This window comes from Perognathus longimembris, chromosome 23 (genome assembly GCF_023159225.1).
Source record: "Perognathus longimembris pacificus isolate PPM17 chromosome 23, ASM2315922v1, whole genome shotgun sequence".
NCBI classification, from domain to species: Eukaryota; Metazoa; Chordata; class Mammalia; order Rodentia; family Heteromyidae; genus Perognathus; species Perognathus longimembris.
Window position 1 is genome coordinate 22,999,642 of NC_063183.1, and position 12,835 is coordinate 23,012,476.

At 37.5% G+C, this 12,835-nt stretch overlaps 1 protein-coding gene across 15 annotated transcripts in view; it reads right to left on the reverse strand.

The window, feature by feature from the left end:
• Window positions 1-742: 742 nt before the first annotated feature.
• Window positions 743-12,835, reverse strand: part of Rnf111 (ring finger protein 111) — a 66,415-nt gene continuing 54,322 nt past the window's right edge. For 9 of the 15 annotated variants that reach the window (XM_048331806.1, XM_048331792.1, XM_048331793.1 and 6 more), the window contains 6 exons: window positions 12,186-12,338; window positions 9,798-9,924; window positions 6,029-6,121; window positions 5,269-5,364; window positions 2,851-2,978; window positions 743-2,411 (listed from right to left, as the gene is read on the reverse strand). In XM_048331806.1, coding sequence (XP_048187763.1) covers window positions 2,294-2,411; window positions 2,851-2,978; window positions 5,269-5,364; window positions 6,029-6,121; window positions 9,798-9,924; window positions 12,186-12,338 — 715 coding nt within the window. In that variant the 3' untranslated portion in view covers window positions 743-2,293. The remainder of the gene's footprint in view (window positions 2,412-2,850; window positions 2,979-5,268; window positions 5,365-6,028; window positions 6,122-9,797; window positions 9,925-12,185; window positions 12,339-12,835) is intronic. The other 6 variants (XM_048331803.1, XM_048331802.1, XM_048331801.1 and 3 more) reach the window with 3 other exon arrangements.

The window sequence follows — 12,835 nt, forward strand, 5'->3', positions numbered from 1 at the left end:
CACCCACCCACACACAGAATTTTAAACGATGCAAATAGTTATCAGTGAGATGTTAATTTTGACGGAACAGAAGAAAACAAAAACAAGCACAAAATGAAAATGTTCAAAATCATGTTTTGTTTCATTTCTGTGTTAATTAGCAGCAATAGCTCCTGCAGTGTTTCAGGTTCGTGTCATAAATACTTGCTTTAAATAGATTTTAAAATAATGATGTGTTTACCTACATCAAGAGAACAACTATAAAATACAAACAAAATAGTGTAACAAGGAAACACAGAAATCTATGCTTGTCTTGTATCTGGGCAACATCTGCATCATGAAGATGATCTCCCTATCCTACTTGTAATCTATCCCTAGACACAGACCCAGGGCAGTCTTACCTGGATCACAGGCTACTTGTTTCATTTCCACAGTAAAGGAGCCAACGTGGGTCACTCTCCCTCATCCTTCCTCCACCTTTCATGTTTCCTCATGCTAGGCAAGTGCTCCACCACTGACCTACACACTCACACATCAGGTATACTTTTCAGACTATTATATATCTTGACTTCTAAAATATAACACACCCTCCATCTGTACACACTGGTAATTACCACAGTGTACTATTTACTAATATTAAAAAGGCACCATTAAATATTAACACCCAAATCGTGCAAGTATCAGTTTAAGCAAGAGCACTACTTTTGGCTTCTAAAGTGTGTAATGTAAACTATTTGATAAGAAATTAATTATGAAACACAAAGACAATAGAAATATAAGTTATTTATTAATCAATCCACTTACAAAGCAGGTGGCTTAATGCAAGCTTATTGACATCTTCACATATGATCCATGGGAACATGTCTTCCACATACAGACAGTGATATTACTGACTGGATGCATTTGCAATCTGGGGCATATTAAGCATATTTAAACAAATAAAATTCGGCTATCCTGTATATGAAAGTATCTTGATAATATGCATCCTGAAGTGGATTAAAACTTCCTCCAAAGGAGAAATGTTAGTATGTTAACTTAGCTTTATACTCTATATTATGCTGTAAATCTTAACTATAGATTAAAAATTTTAAATCAGTGATCGACTCTTGGTAATGTCTGAAGTGGGATTCTATAATCATAGCAACAGTAGGTTAACAGTATAATTTGTGCCTCACAGTATTTGCAGATTTATTGTTTTCAAGTTTAAGAGAGAAATAAAACAAGAGACATGTAGATTCAGCTGACTTTATTTACCTTTAAACTAATAAAAATCCCTTAAAAGTGATCCCGGGACCTTTAGAAGTTCTACCAATGCATAGATACCTGCCAAATGACTGAAATTCTAAATATTAACTGAATGTGATTACAAAATTAATGAAAGCAGATATCTTTAACTACTCGTGCTTAGCAGAGGACTGAACAAAGTTCTACATGTCTTTTTCAATTTCCCTAAAATTTTATTAAATCTGCATGTATGTACAATTCAGCTAATTGAAATTAGTACTTAGTGTTCATCAAAGCTGTTTCACAGCAGCAAAAAAAAAAGACAACTCAATCAGCAAAATAAAAGTTTTAGATGATGTAGAAAAAGATAAATACAATCAGAACAGCAGTCTTAAAATGTATAATAGCAATATTCATCTCTATCTGCACTGTGCTGGAAGGAGAAGGATACACCAAGAAATTTCTATTGATCACTCTGGTGATGTGAATACCACCCGCATCTGACTGAGCATGAGTTGCATACTGTTCCCAGCATTAGGATGGTACTGAACTCAGAACTCCATATTGTAAATATACAGCAGCCATTTTGTCCTAATTAAGGAATGTCTTAATACACAATATTATCATTTTCGAGATAATCTTTATACATTAAACTAAAGTACATGATTGATTAAATTAAAGGTTAGTAATGGATAAAAAAAAATTCATAATTCTCAAGACTTGGTACTAGGTAAAAAATAAGAAGACCACAAAATTCTACTTACTAAAGCAGCTAATCTTGCCTGCAAGTTTAGGGTCACAAGCCCATAATGTGTGCAAAGAAATGCAATACAAGGAAACATGCAAAAATACAGTAAAATGATACAGGAAAATGTCAAAATCTAGAAAAAAAAAAGCTTTTATAAATACATCAAAATCAACTGTCTGCATAAGGTGTAGGTCTCGCATTGGATGTACCATGTAGCAGAGCCAGCACTCTAAGTTCAGTGCTTCCAAATCTACGCAGGTAAGTCATGCCATCTTTGGTTGACTGCAGTACCAGGAAGGTTGAGAATGAGAGGGGGGGGGGCAGGAGTCCTGAAGCACGGTGTCAACTTTCACTTGGCAGCTGGGCCTCAATGTCCACTCTGCATATGGGGCACTTCTTATTGGTAATCAACCATTGGTCAACACACACTTGGTGGAAAAGGTGCATACATGGAAGGCGCCTAATAATGGCAAAGAAAAACAAAGGCAAAATCAATTTTTTGACAATGGCATGTGACATTTCTTTTTAATTATCCATGTGGGAATTCTGTAGTGTTCTGAAGTTCAACGTTAAATTAGCATTCCAGACAATATAATGTGAGCGACCAAAATAATTGTCACAGCTGTGGATACAAATTATAGAGAATCTGAAAATTTGTAAAAACAAGAATTACAGACCGATAATTACGGCAGATTTTTTGGTAAGTTGTTTTGTTTGGACTGCTAATGGACCAGAGTTGGCAGCAGGTTTCCACAGACATATAATATCAGAAACTTCTTTTGGGGTGGGGTTTGATTTCAGGGCCTTGTACTTGGTAAACAAGCACTTTAGTTTAATGCTTACTGTCAAAAGTCTTGTAAGTTTTGACAAAGGATATTCAATAAGGAATATCTAGTTACCTCACATCTTCACCTTCCTCTAAAATAGACAAACAGATAGTACACTTTTCCTCTGTGTCCTCCTCAGTCCCTTCTTCTCCATCTTGTTTGCAGTGCAGTTTCCTCTGTGAGAACCAATCAGTTGTTACCTTATTAGCAGAGATGACATTATTGAACAACTGAGTAAAGTCTGCATTTATTTAAAAACAAAACACAACACAACCACATATTCACATACAATTTATTTCCTAGAAAAGACTATCATGAACTAACAGATGAATTAAATGACTCCCAACTCCTAACACCCTCTAATCAGCAACAAAAGAAAAATCAAATTCAAAAGAAATGCATTAGTCTGAAATCTATTCTCTCTCTCTCTCTCTCTCTCTCTCTCTCTCTCTCTATATATATATATATATATATATATATATATATATTTTTTATTTTTGGTGTCCAGCCTGGGGTTTGAACTCAGGGACTAGATGCTATCCTGAGCTTTTTGTAGTGAAGGCTAGTGTTCTACCACTTGAGCCATAGCTCTACTTCCAGCTTTTTGCTGAGATTACAGGCATGAGCCACTGGTACCTGATAAAATATATCTTTTTTTTTTTTTTTTTTTTTTTTTTTTTTTTTTTTGCCAGTCCTGGGCCTTGGACTCAGGGCCTGAGCACTGTTCCTGGCTTCTATTTGCTCAGGGCTAGCACTCAGCCACTTGAGCCACAGCACCACTTCTGGCCATTTTCTATATTATGTGGTGCTGGGGAATCAAACCCAGGGCTTCATAGGCCACATTCCCAGCCTAAAATATATCTTTTAATATACAATGAGAATGATACATTCTATAGCTTATTTCTCCATCTTGTTATCAATACAACTAAACAAATTTTATTTTTCTAATGAATATTTTAAACAACAATCATATAACCAATGAAAAGCATAATATTTTGCTTAAACAGAGAAAAGAAATTAAATTTAGTGGTATTATCTCATTAGTACTTTTAAAACATGAAACATACATAAAATAACTATTCTTTATAGCATACAGCACTGTTTCTTATGGGAACTTGTTTTAATTGTCCACTCTATAATTTCCAGATATAATACAATACAAAAAATGAAAGATAAAATGTGATATTAGTGGCTCATGCCTATAATCTTAGTATTGAGGAGACTGAGATCTGAGGATCACAGTTCAAAGCCAGCCCATGCAGACAGATCTGTGAAACTCTTATCCCTAATTAGCCATCAAAAAGCCACAAGTGGAGCTGCAGGCTCAACTGGTAATCGCCAGCTTAGAATGAAAAAGCTAAGGGACAGCACTTAGGCCCTAAGTTCAAGTCCTAGTACTAGCAAAAGGTAAAACAAAACAAAATAGTGAAAGTAGAATATAAACCTTACTGAACTAAATGTCCATCAAAGCAAATGACTAAGTAAAAAATTTATGGTATTAGCACATAGTGCAACTTTATTTAAGTTATTAAAAATATACAGGAGCCAAACATGGTGGTATACACCTGTGAAGTGAGCACTCTAGTGGCTAAGAAAGGCCAGCCTGGGCTATATAAGAAGACTCTGTCAAAAAAAAAAACTAAAAGGACTTGGAGGCATGGCTCAAGTAGTAGAGTACTAACTATGGAGCAGAAAAAATCAGACCACGGAGTGGTGCTAGTCAGAAAACAAAAAGCAAGAAAGAAAATAAAGGAAAGAAAACAAGAATGTTCATGAATACGGAAAAATATGGAATAATCTGTTACCGTTCCGTTTGTTTCAAAAGTGAAAAAAAGCTATGTATATTCTAAAATATACACAAAATATCTGAAAAATAAGCTATTTTTAGCAAGATGAGGGTTTTTTAGATTAAGAAATTTCCAAGCATACATTTTCATATTTCTATTTGTCACCACATTTGTATTTTTTTGTTTCTGTTTTTTGCCAATCCTGGCTAGTTCTTGACCTTAGGGCCTAAGTGCTGTTCCTGAGCTTTTTCCACTCAAAGCTAGTATTCTACCACTTTGAGCCACATCACTACTGGTTTTCTGGTGATTAGATGAAGGTAAAGAGTCTCATAGACATTCCTCACCAGACTGGCTTAGAACCACAATCCTCAGGTTTCACCCTCCTAAGAATTACAGGTGTTGAGCCGCCGATGCTCAGCTCTCTGAGCACTCTACCATTTGAGCCACAGCTCCACTTATAGCTTTTTGCTGGTTAATTGGAGATAGGAGTTTCACAGACTTTCTTTGCCTGGGCTGGCTTCAAACTATGATCCTCAGATCTCAGCCTCCTGAGTATCTAGGATTACACGTACAAGCCACTGGCAGCCAGCTCATTTCTATCATTTTAATAAGACAGCTGTTAAAGACTCCACAATTTAAAAATCTGTTAATATTGAATTCCGTGCATTTGGTAACAATAGTAAGCTTCAGAGAAAACCCTTACCTTTTTGTATTTATGTGGATATGTACATCTTTCAATTGTTCCCTGGGATGCTCCTCGATTGACATTTCCTAATCTTTCTTCCAAATGAATCAGTTCCTACAAGTGAAGAATATCTAGTATTAAGAGCCATGGTGATTATTCCTTGAAGAGAACAGTCAGCATTGCAAAAAGAAAAAGGAAAAAAACAAACCTAAAACATATATCTATAAACCTACAAGTACTTTTTTTTTAAACCTACTATTGCTATGCAATAGTACTAATGCTATGTTTATTTGCTGCTATTTATGTACCTATTGATATGTGTGCAGTACTGGAATTTGAACTCAAGGCCTTACACTTTCCAGGCAGACACTTACTTGATTTATATTCCCAGACCATTAAATGACTGTTTACATAATTTTTAATAACAGTATATAATATAGGTAAGGTAAACCAAATTTTTTTTTTACAGTTTTTTTCCTCAGTCAACTAAGGTAGGGTGGAGGCATGGCTCACCTGGCAGAGCCCCAGCCAATGAGCAAAAGCATCAGGTACTAAGATCAAGATCTCCAACAAAAAAAGAAATCAGGACAATAGAATCATCATGTGGCACTATGGTGAGTCTCTAATAACCAGAAGCAATGTCAGAAAAGCAGACATTTTACTGCTTTTTGACTCCTAGGCAGTAACTACCACAGTGTACATAAACTAACAGTATACATAAACCATATACTCTTCCTGCACTAAAGGGACCGTGGTGAGTATTTGTTTTAGTACATACCTCAAAATTGCCCCTGAAAGGACCTCTGAATGAAGTTCCATCCAAACCTGATGAAATGTAACGTATGTGAGGATAGCCTGCCATGTCAGGAACCTATGTGTAATACAAGACAGACTAAATCAGTTCAGAAAGACTACATTCAACTCACAAAATTCAGCTTTAGTAACTTTCACATCACTCCAACTAAGTGTTCGGTTACAGGGTTAAACTCATCTTAAAATATGAACTTTCATAACTCTTCAAATATAGTCAGAATAAAAAGAAAAAAACTAGCTGTTTCATGAGATAATAAAAAATGCAAAATTTTCCAACAAAAGTTAACTGCAAGGTTAAGTTTTATATATCTTCCTCTCGCTCCCTCACAGCAAAATGAATCCTACTTATCCATCTTCCCATTTTAAAAATTCTGTCCATGAAAGGTAGAGTTTTGTCTTGTATGTGTGTGTGCTAGTCCTAGGACTTAAAACACAGGGGCTAGGTGCTGTCCATGAGCTTTTTTGCTTGAGGCTAGAGTTGTACCACTTGAGCCACATCTCCACTTCGGCTTTTTGCTGGTTAACTGGAGATAAGAATCTCATGAGCTGGATCGAAAGCACAATCCTCAGGTCTCAGCCGCCTGAGTAGCTAGGATTACAGTCCTGAGCCACCAGTGCTCTTATCAAGGTCCATGGAAATTTGAACAGACTTCTCTAATTTTTCATTAGGTATATTAATAATCCTCGTTTTCAGATTCCAGTATCTGTACACTGGCCCACAGGCTGAAATTTACATGTAACCCCTTAACCAATATTTGTGCATGCAAAGTTATTTGTGGATGTGCGCAGAATGGTCAAAAATTTGTGTGGCCAACACGTATCTTCCTAACTCCAGTCAAACAAGGATCAGCTTTTTTGTTTCAACTCATATTATAAAGGAGAATCTCTGCAAGTCTATTTAGTGTCATGTTTCTCACATTGTTGTGCTTTTGGCTGGTGGTTTCATTGCTTAAAATGACAACCAGAAGAAAATGGGCGAAAATGAAGGAAAGGTGATACTGATCAAGAAGTATCGCATTCATTACCGGACTTAGGAATTTTAACCCCTTTGTACAACTCCTTAAAAATAAAAATGTAAAAAATGACCCCCAAGAATAGTTCTCAAGTACAGTCTAGTTTTCCTAAGCTAAGAACGATCTGATGTGCTGAATGGAGAAAATAAGTTTTGCTCAGAATGTGTTACAGTGCTACTGGCTATCAGTTCAATGTTAGTGAATTGATATACAGTAACCAGAAGCGCACATAAAATAAGGTTGCATGCAGATCAGCAGTCCTTAGTCTTGTATTTCCCCTAGAAGCAGTTCTGTATTGGCTGACTCAGTGTTTATGATAACTACCTACTATAAATACTCCAAGTCGACGTCATTAGGAAAGGGAGATTACCGGATAGATTATTATTCTTCCTTTTTCTCTTCTTTGTCAGTACTGGGCTTTGAACTCTAGTCTTTGTGTTAAGTAGCAGGCACTCTTATAAGTGAGCCACAACTCCAGCTCTAATTGTTGCTGGTTACTCCTGAAACAAGTCTAGCTTTCTGCCTAGGATGTTCCTGAGCTCCACCCACCTATCAGGCTTCCTTGTAACTAGGAAAACAAGAGCTACTGCCACATCCAGATCTTCTGTAAGAAAATGTTCTGCCCTGTGCTGGTGGCTCACACCTGTAATCCTGGCTACTCAGGAAACTGAGAGATAGGGATCACAGTTCAAAACCAACACGGGCAGTTAAGTCTGTGAGACTCTTATCTCCAATTAACCACCAGAAAACCTGGAGGGGAGCTGAGGCTCAAAGTGGTAGGAGTGCTAGCTTTGGGCTAAAAAGCTCAGGGCCAGCGCCCAGGCCCTGAGTTCAAGACCCATGACCAGGAAAGAAACAGAAAGGAGAGAGGGAGAGAGAGGGAGAAGAGAGAGAGAGAGAGAGAAAGAGAGAGAGGAGGGAGGGAGGGAGGGAGGGAGAGAAGGAGAAAGAAGGGGGGAAGAAGGGAAGGAGGGAGGTAGGGAAAAGTATATCTCAAATTTTCTGTCTGGGCTCTCCTTGAAGCATGATCTCAATACTTTTGGCCTTTTAAATAGCTAAGATGGTGTGAACCGCTGGAGCCCAACCCATTCTTCCATGTTTGTTTGTTTTTTCAACAGGTAGTGGAGCTTGAACTCAGGGTCTGTCTCTGAGCTCTTTTTGCTCAATACTAGTGTTCAGCCACTTTGAGCCACAGTGCCACTTCGGTTTTCAGGGGGTTAATTGGAGATAAGAGTGTTTTTAGGTGGTTAATTGAAGATATTATGAGTCTCATGGGGACTTTTCTGCCCCAGCTGGCTTTGAACCATGATCCTCAGATCTCAGCCTCCTGAGCAGCTAGGATTACTTCTAGCAGAAGTACAGCTTTAACTGACAATTTATATGTGTAAAAGAACTTAAGTAGGCAATATCTTTTTAAAACAGAATTTTATTGTTACTATTAAGGTGTTGTAGAGTAAGCAATAGCTTATAACCTTGAGGTGGCTGATTATTTCCATTACTGTAACTTTCCTTATAACCAAGATCAATACTAAGCAGACAACAAACCTCCTAGACACCTCTAAGAAAATCAGAAAGAAATTTCTGCCTCCCAGGTCCTAGAAATATTCATTTTACCTGAAACTACCTCCTTAGCCTCCTTCACTTCTTAGATTCTACTCGAGGAGCATACTTACTTAGGGGTTCCTGGTACTTGGGCTGTTTGCTAGCTCTTTCTATGCCACCACCTCTGCAGCAGTGTCTTTCGGGATTCAAAGCTGCTGCACACCATCTGCCCAATGAAGCCTCTCTGAAACCTCTGCCGTGATTCCACCCCAGCCAGCTAGAACTACTCCCTCTTCTGACCGCGAGTACAGGAGAGCCTTGGTACCCTATGGGCATATGGGTGAAAGAGCATGACTGAGGAAAAGCCACAAGTGCTCAAGATGCACAGGCAGTACCATATTGTGAGTGCCTGATTAACACATACTGCATTTAACAAATAACAACTTTTCACTTTATCACTTAAGCACATTATTTGCCATTTTTGGCATGGGAGGCATAACTATAATGTCTACCTTGCACCTTTGGAAGGCAGATTTTTCACAAGATGAAGAGTGGGAAAACTCACAGACCACGCAGTGACTTCAACGCAACTGACAGGAGGCTGACGGCAAGCTGCTCCCCATTAATTATAATGTGCATGACAGAAATTCCTGCCTTAGGAAATTTCATTTGATTTTATTAAATTATTTGGCCATACTTGGCCATAACTGTGTGCAATAAACCTACAAACAAGGCAAGTTTATGGTATTAGGGAAACTCAATAATCTTTGCTAAGCTTGTTTGTGAGCACTCAACTTTGTTTCAACCACATCTGAACCTGTTCAGTCCGAGGTGGAGAGTTAGTTGTCTTTCTGTCAATTAGAAGATGAAGAAGGAATGCAGCAGCCCAGATGCATTCTACTCATGCAGGAAAACTGACATGTCCCAGCGACAGTAAATCATCAGTACCTCATACAGAAAAGACCTTCTTTTGTTGTTGTTGTTATTTGGTATAGTAGCAGTACATTTACCAAGCAAATTATAAACACAGATCAGGAGATATTCAATACCATTTTCTGGACCAACTTCTAATGAACAAGAGACATTCTGAAATTCCATTTAGATATCGAAAACTAATATTCCAAGGGATTGTAATAGGGCATTTAATGTAAACATGTAAGAAGTCACAGAAGTGCATACCATTAAAGGCAGAGCTCCTAGCTGCAGGTGATGCAGTCGAGGAGGGGCGTGGTAGTGGGCCAGGTGAGGGTGCAATGCTCCGGGGGTGTACGTGGCTGCTGTCACGCCAGCTTCAATTCCCAGTTCCCTGAGAAGAGGAGGACAATAGCTCAGCTCTGCATTCTCCTTCTCCAATTATTATCAACATAATGGGGAGTGTGTTTTACATTTTCAGAAATAAAAAGTCTCTTAACTTACAAAGCTGAGAAAAATATGATTTAGTAAAAAAAAATTATACTAACAATTTCAAATCTATTTCCAAAAAGTGAAAGCTTTAAAAACTCAATTTTGTGACCATATGGAAGAAAACTTTTGTACATAATTTCACATATCACAAAGGAAGAAAACACACTAGCTCCTACAATTTAAATGCTTAACTCTACTTGAGGAACAGAAAATACTTTGCTGGTGTAGGTGAATGTTACAGATGTTCCCAGGAGTTTTGTTTGTTGGAATGGATATCGTCTCTGTTTTGCTGACATCCAGGATAATTAGAATGAAAAATTCTTCTATACCTTATATAAAGTAAGGTTAAACAATATTTTAGAAAGGATAAACTGGGGGCTGGGGATATGGCCTAGTGGCAAGAGTGCTTGCCTCGTATACATGAGGCCCTGGGTTCAATTCCCCAGCACCACATATACAGAAAACGGCCAGAAGTGGCGCTGTGGCTCAAGTGGCAGAGTGCTAGCCTTGAGCAAAAAGAAGCCAGGGACAGTGCTCAGGCCCTGAGTCCAAGCCCCAGGACTGGCCAAAAAAAAACCCAGAAAGGATAAACTGGCATATGCAAAATCCTCATTCATTTATTCTGACTTTACATTCTGCCCCAAAGGTCAAAATGTAGCTGAAGATCTCAGTGACTGCCTATACACAACATATTCAGTAGGAAAATTTAATGCAAGCTTATTTCCATCTCTTTAGGATATATCATAAGCCTGAGAATTATTCTTGTGAATGGCAGAAGTTGGGGGTAAAGAACAGAGAAAGAAGTTGGGAAATGAACAGTCAGATTAAGGAGTTAACTTCAGGGAGATTTTGGTCAGCAGTTACAAACTTTCAGTAAATAAGTTTTAGTGTTCTACTATGCAACATGGTGGGTATTGCTACAAATTTTCAGTAAATAACTTCTAGTGTTCTACTATGCAACATGGTGGGTATTGCTAATAATGAATGGTATAGTTCAAAGTCAGTTGGGCAGACAAATTCTCAAAGACTCTTGTCTCAATTAAACAGAAAGCGGCCAATACTACAGGTAAGGCTCAAGCAAGTGAGCTGAGCAAGAGGGAGAAGTCTGAGTTTTAGCCCTAGTACTGGCACAAAAAATAAAATAAATTTAAAATTTTGTCAGTAAAAATTATTTAAAATTTTGTCACCTCAAAGAAACAATAAATATCTGAAGTGATAGATATGCTAACCAGCATGAGTTGATTATTCCACAGAGTATATGTATGCTAAATCATTATGTTGTATCCAATACACATTATTATTTGTCAATTCAAAATGGAATAAGACTTATGGAAACTCTACTCCTGTTTGAGGTGATTCCCTACATTAGACCTCAAGCTCCTATTCTTTTCTCTGGAGGCCTCAGATTGCCTCATAGCTGAAGTAGGGATTGGGATTCTTCACAGGACCTCAGCTTCTACATGGCATTCCTCTCTACAAAGGACTGCTTCTCCTAGTGTCAGAAAGTACTGAGCAGAGCTTTGCAATACACAAATACTGACCAGGTACCTATATACAATGGAATACTACACAGCAATCAGAAATGATGAAATACTGGTATTCACAGGGAAATGGTCAGAACTTGAACAAATAATGTTGAGCGAGACAAGCCTAGAACACAGAAAACAAAGGGGCATGGTCTCCTTGATGTATGACTGTTAAGGTGGGGGGAGGGGAGGACAGTAGAGACTAGGTCTGCAAAACCAAAAACTTCTTCTCAAGTGATATTTCCCACAGGTTTGGGTCAGCGACCTTGCATTATGTAACTAAAACCAAACAACTACTCAATATAAAAAGGTCTAAAATAGACCTCTCAGTGGAGCACAATAGCTCAAAAGCTATGTATGTATGATAGTATAAGTCAAGGATAAGCAAACTCTATTGTTGACATTATATTTAAAGTTCTAGGTGAATTTCCTTTGGCGTAGGCCATGTGGCTACTGTATATGTTTTTGGTACACTGTGTATTGTATATATGCCTACCTGATCTAGGGAAGGGAAAGAAAAACAAGAAATGTACACACTGCCCTATTATGTAACTGTACCCCTTTTGCACAATACCTTGTCAACGAAATTTAATTAATAAATAAATTTTTAAAAAAACAACAAAAAACAAATACTAACCAGGCAGATCTCTCTGGAGCCTGACGAGGATGTGAGGACATAGTCTGAGGCACATGAATATGGTGCCCATGACCATAGTTTGGGTGCATCCTGTGGGGATGGGGTGGGGGCCGTTCATGTGCCCGCCTGGAAACACAGAACACAAAAAGACCACTGGAAATAAGTGAAGAATTGGTTATTCCTTAATGTAGCCACAATTCTAGTGTTAGTACAATGACTATCTACTGACTAGTTGTAAAGTTAGTTTGTAGCATAAGATTAAAAACAGAGTATAAAATTATTTCATAGCAATCTGTTTGCAAAAATACTTATTTATATTTACCAATAATTTCTTCTTTATTTTATAATGGGTTTATTAACAATTGATAATAAATCAAGAGCCTATAACCTCCTCCACAAATTCTCATTTATCCCAACACCTCAAATTTATATATAATCCTGGGAAAACAAATTTTATAAAGCTTTACAAGAGAGATTTTAATTAGGAGAATAATGGGAATTGAATAAAAATAAAAATTTAAATATTTAAGATTCCAGTAAATGTCACCCCCAAAAAGTTATTTTATATGCACATAATAAAGAAAATAGAAACTTTTATATTTTCTTCACTCCTCGTTTTTTTACTCCCAACTATTTTGACACTGAAGTCA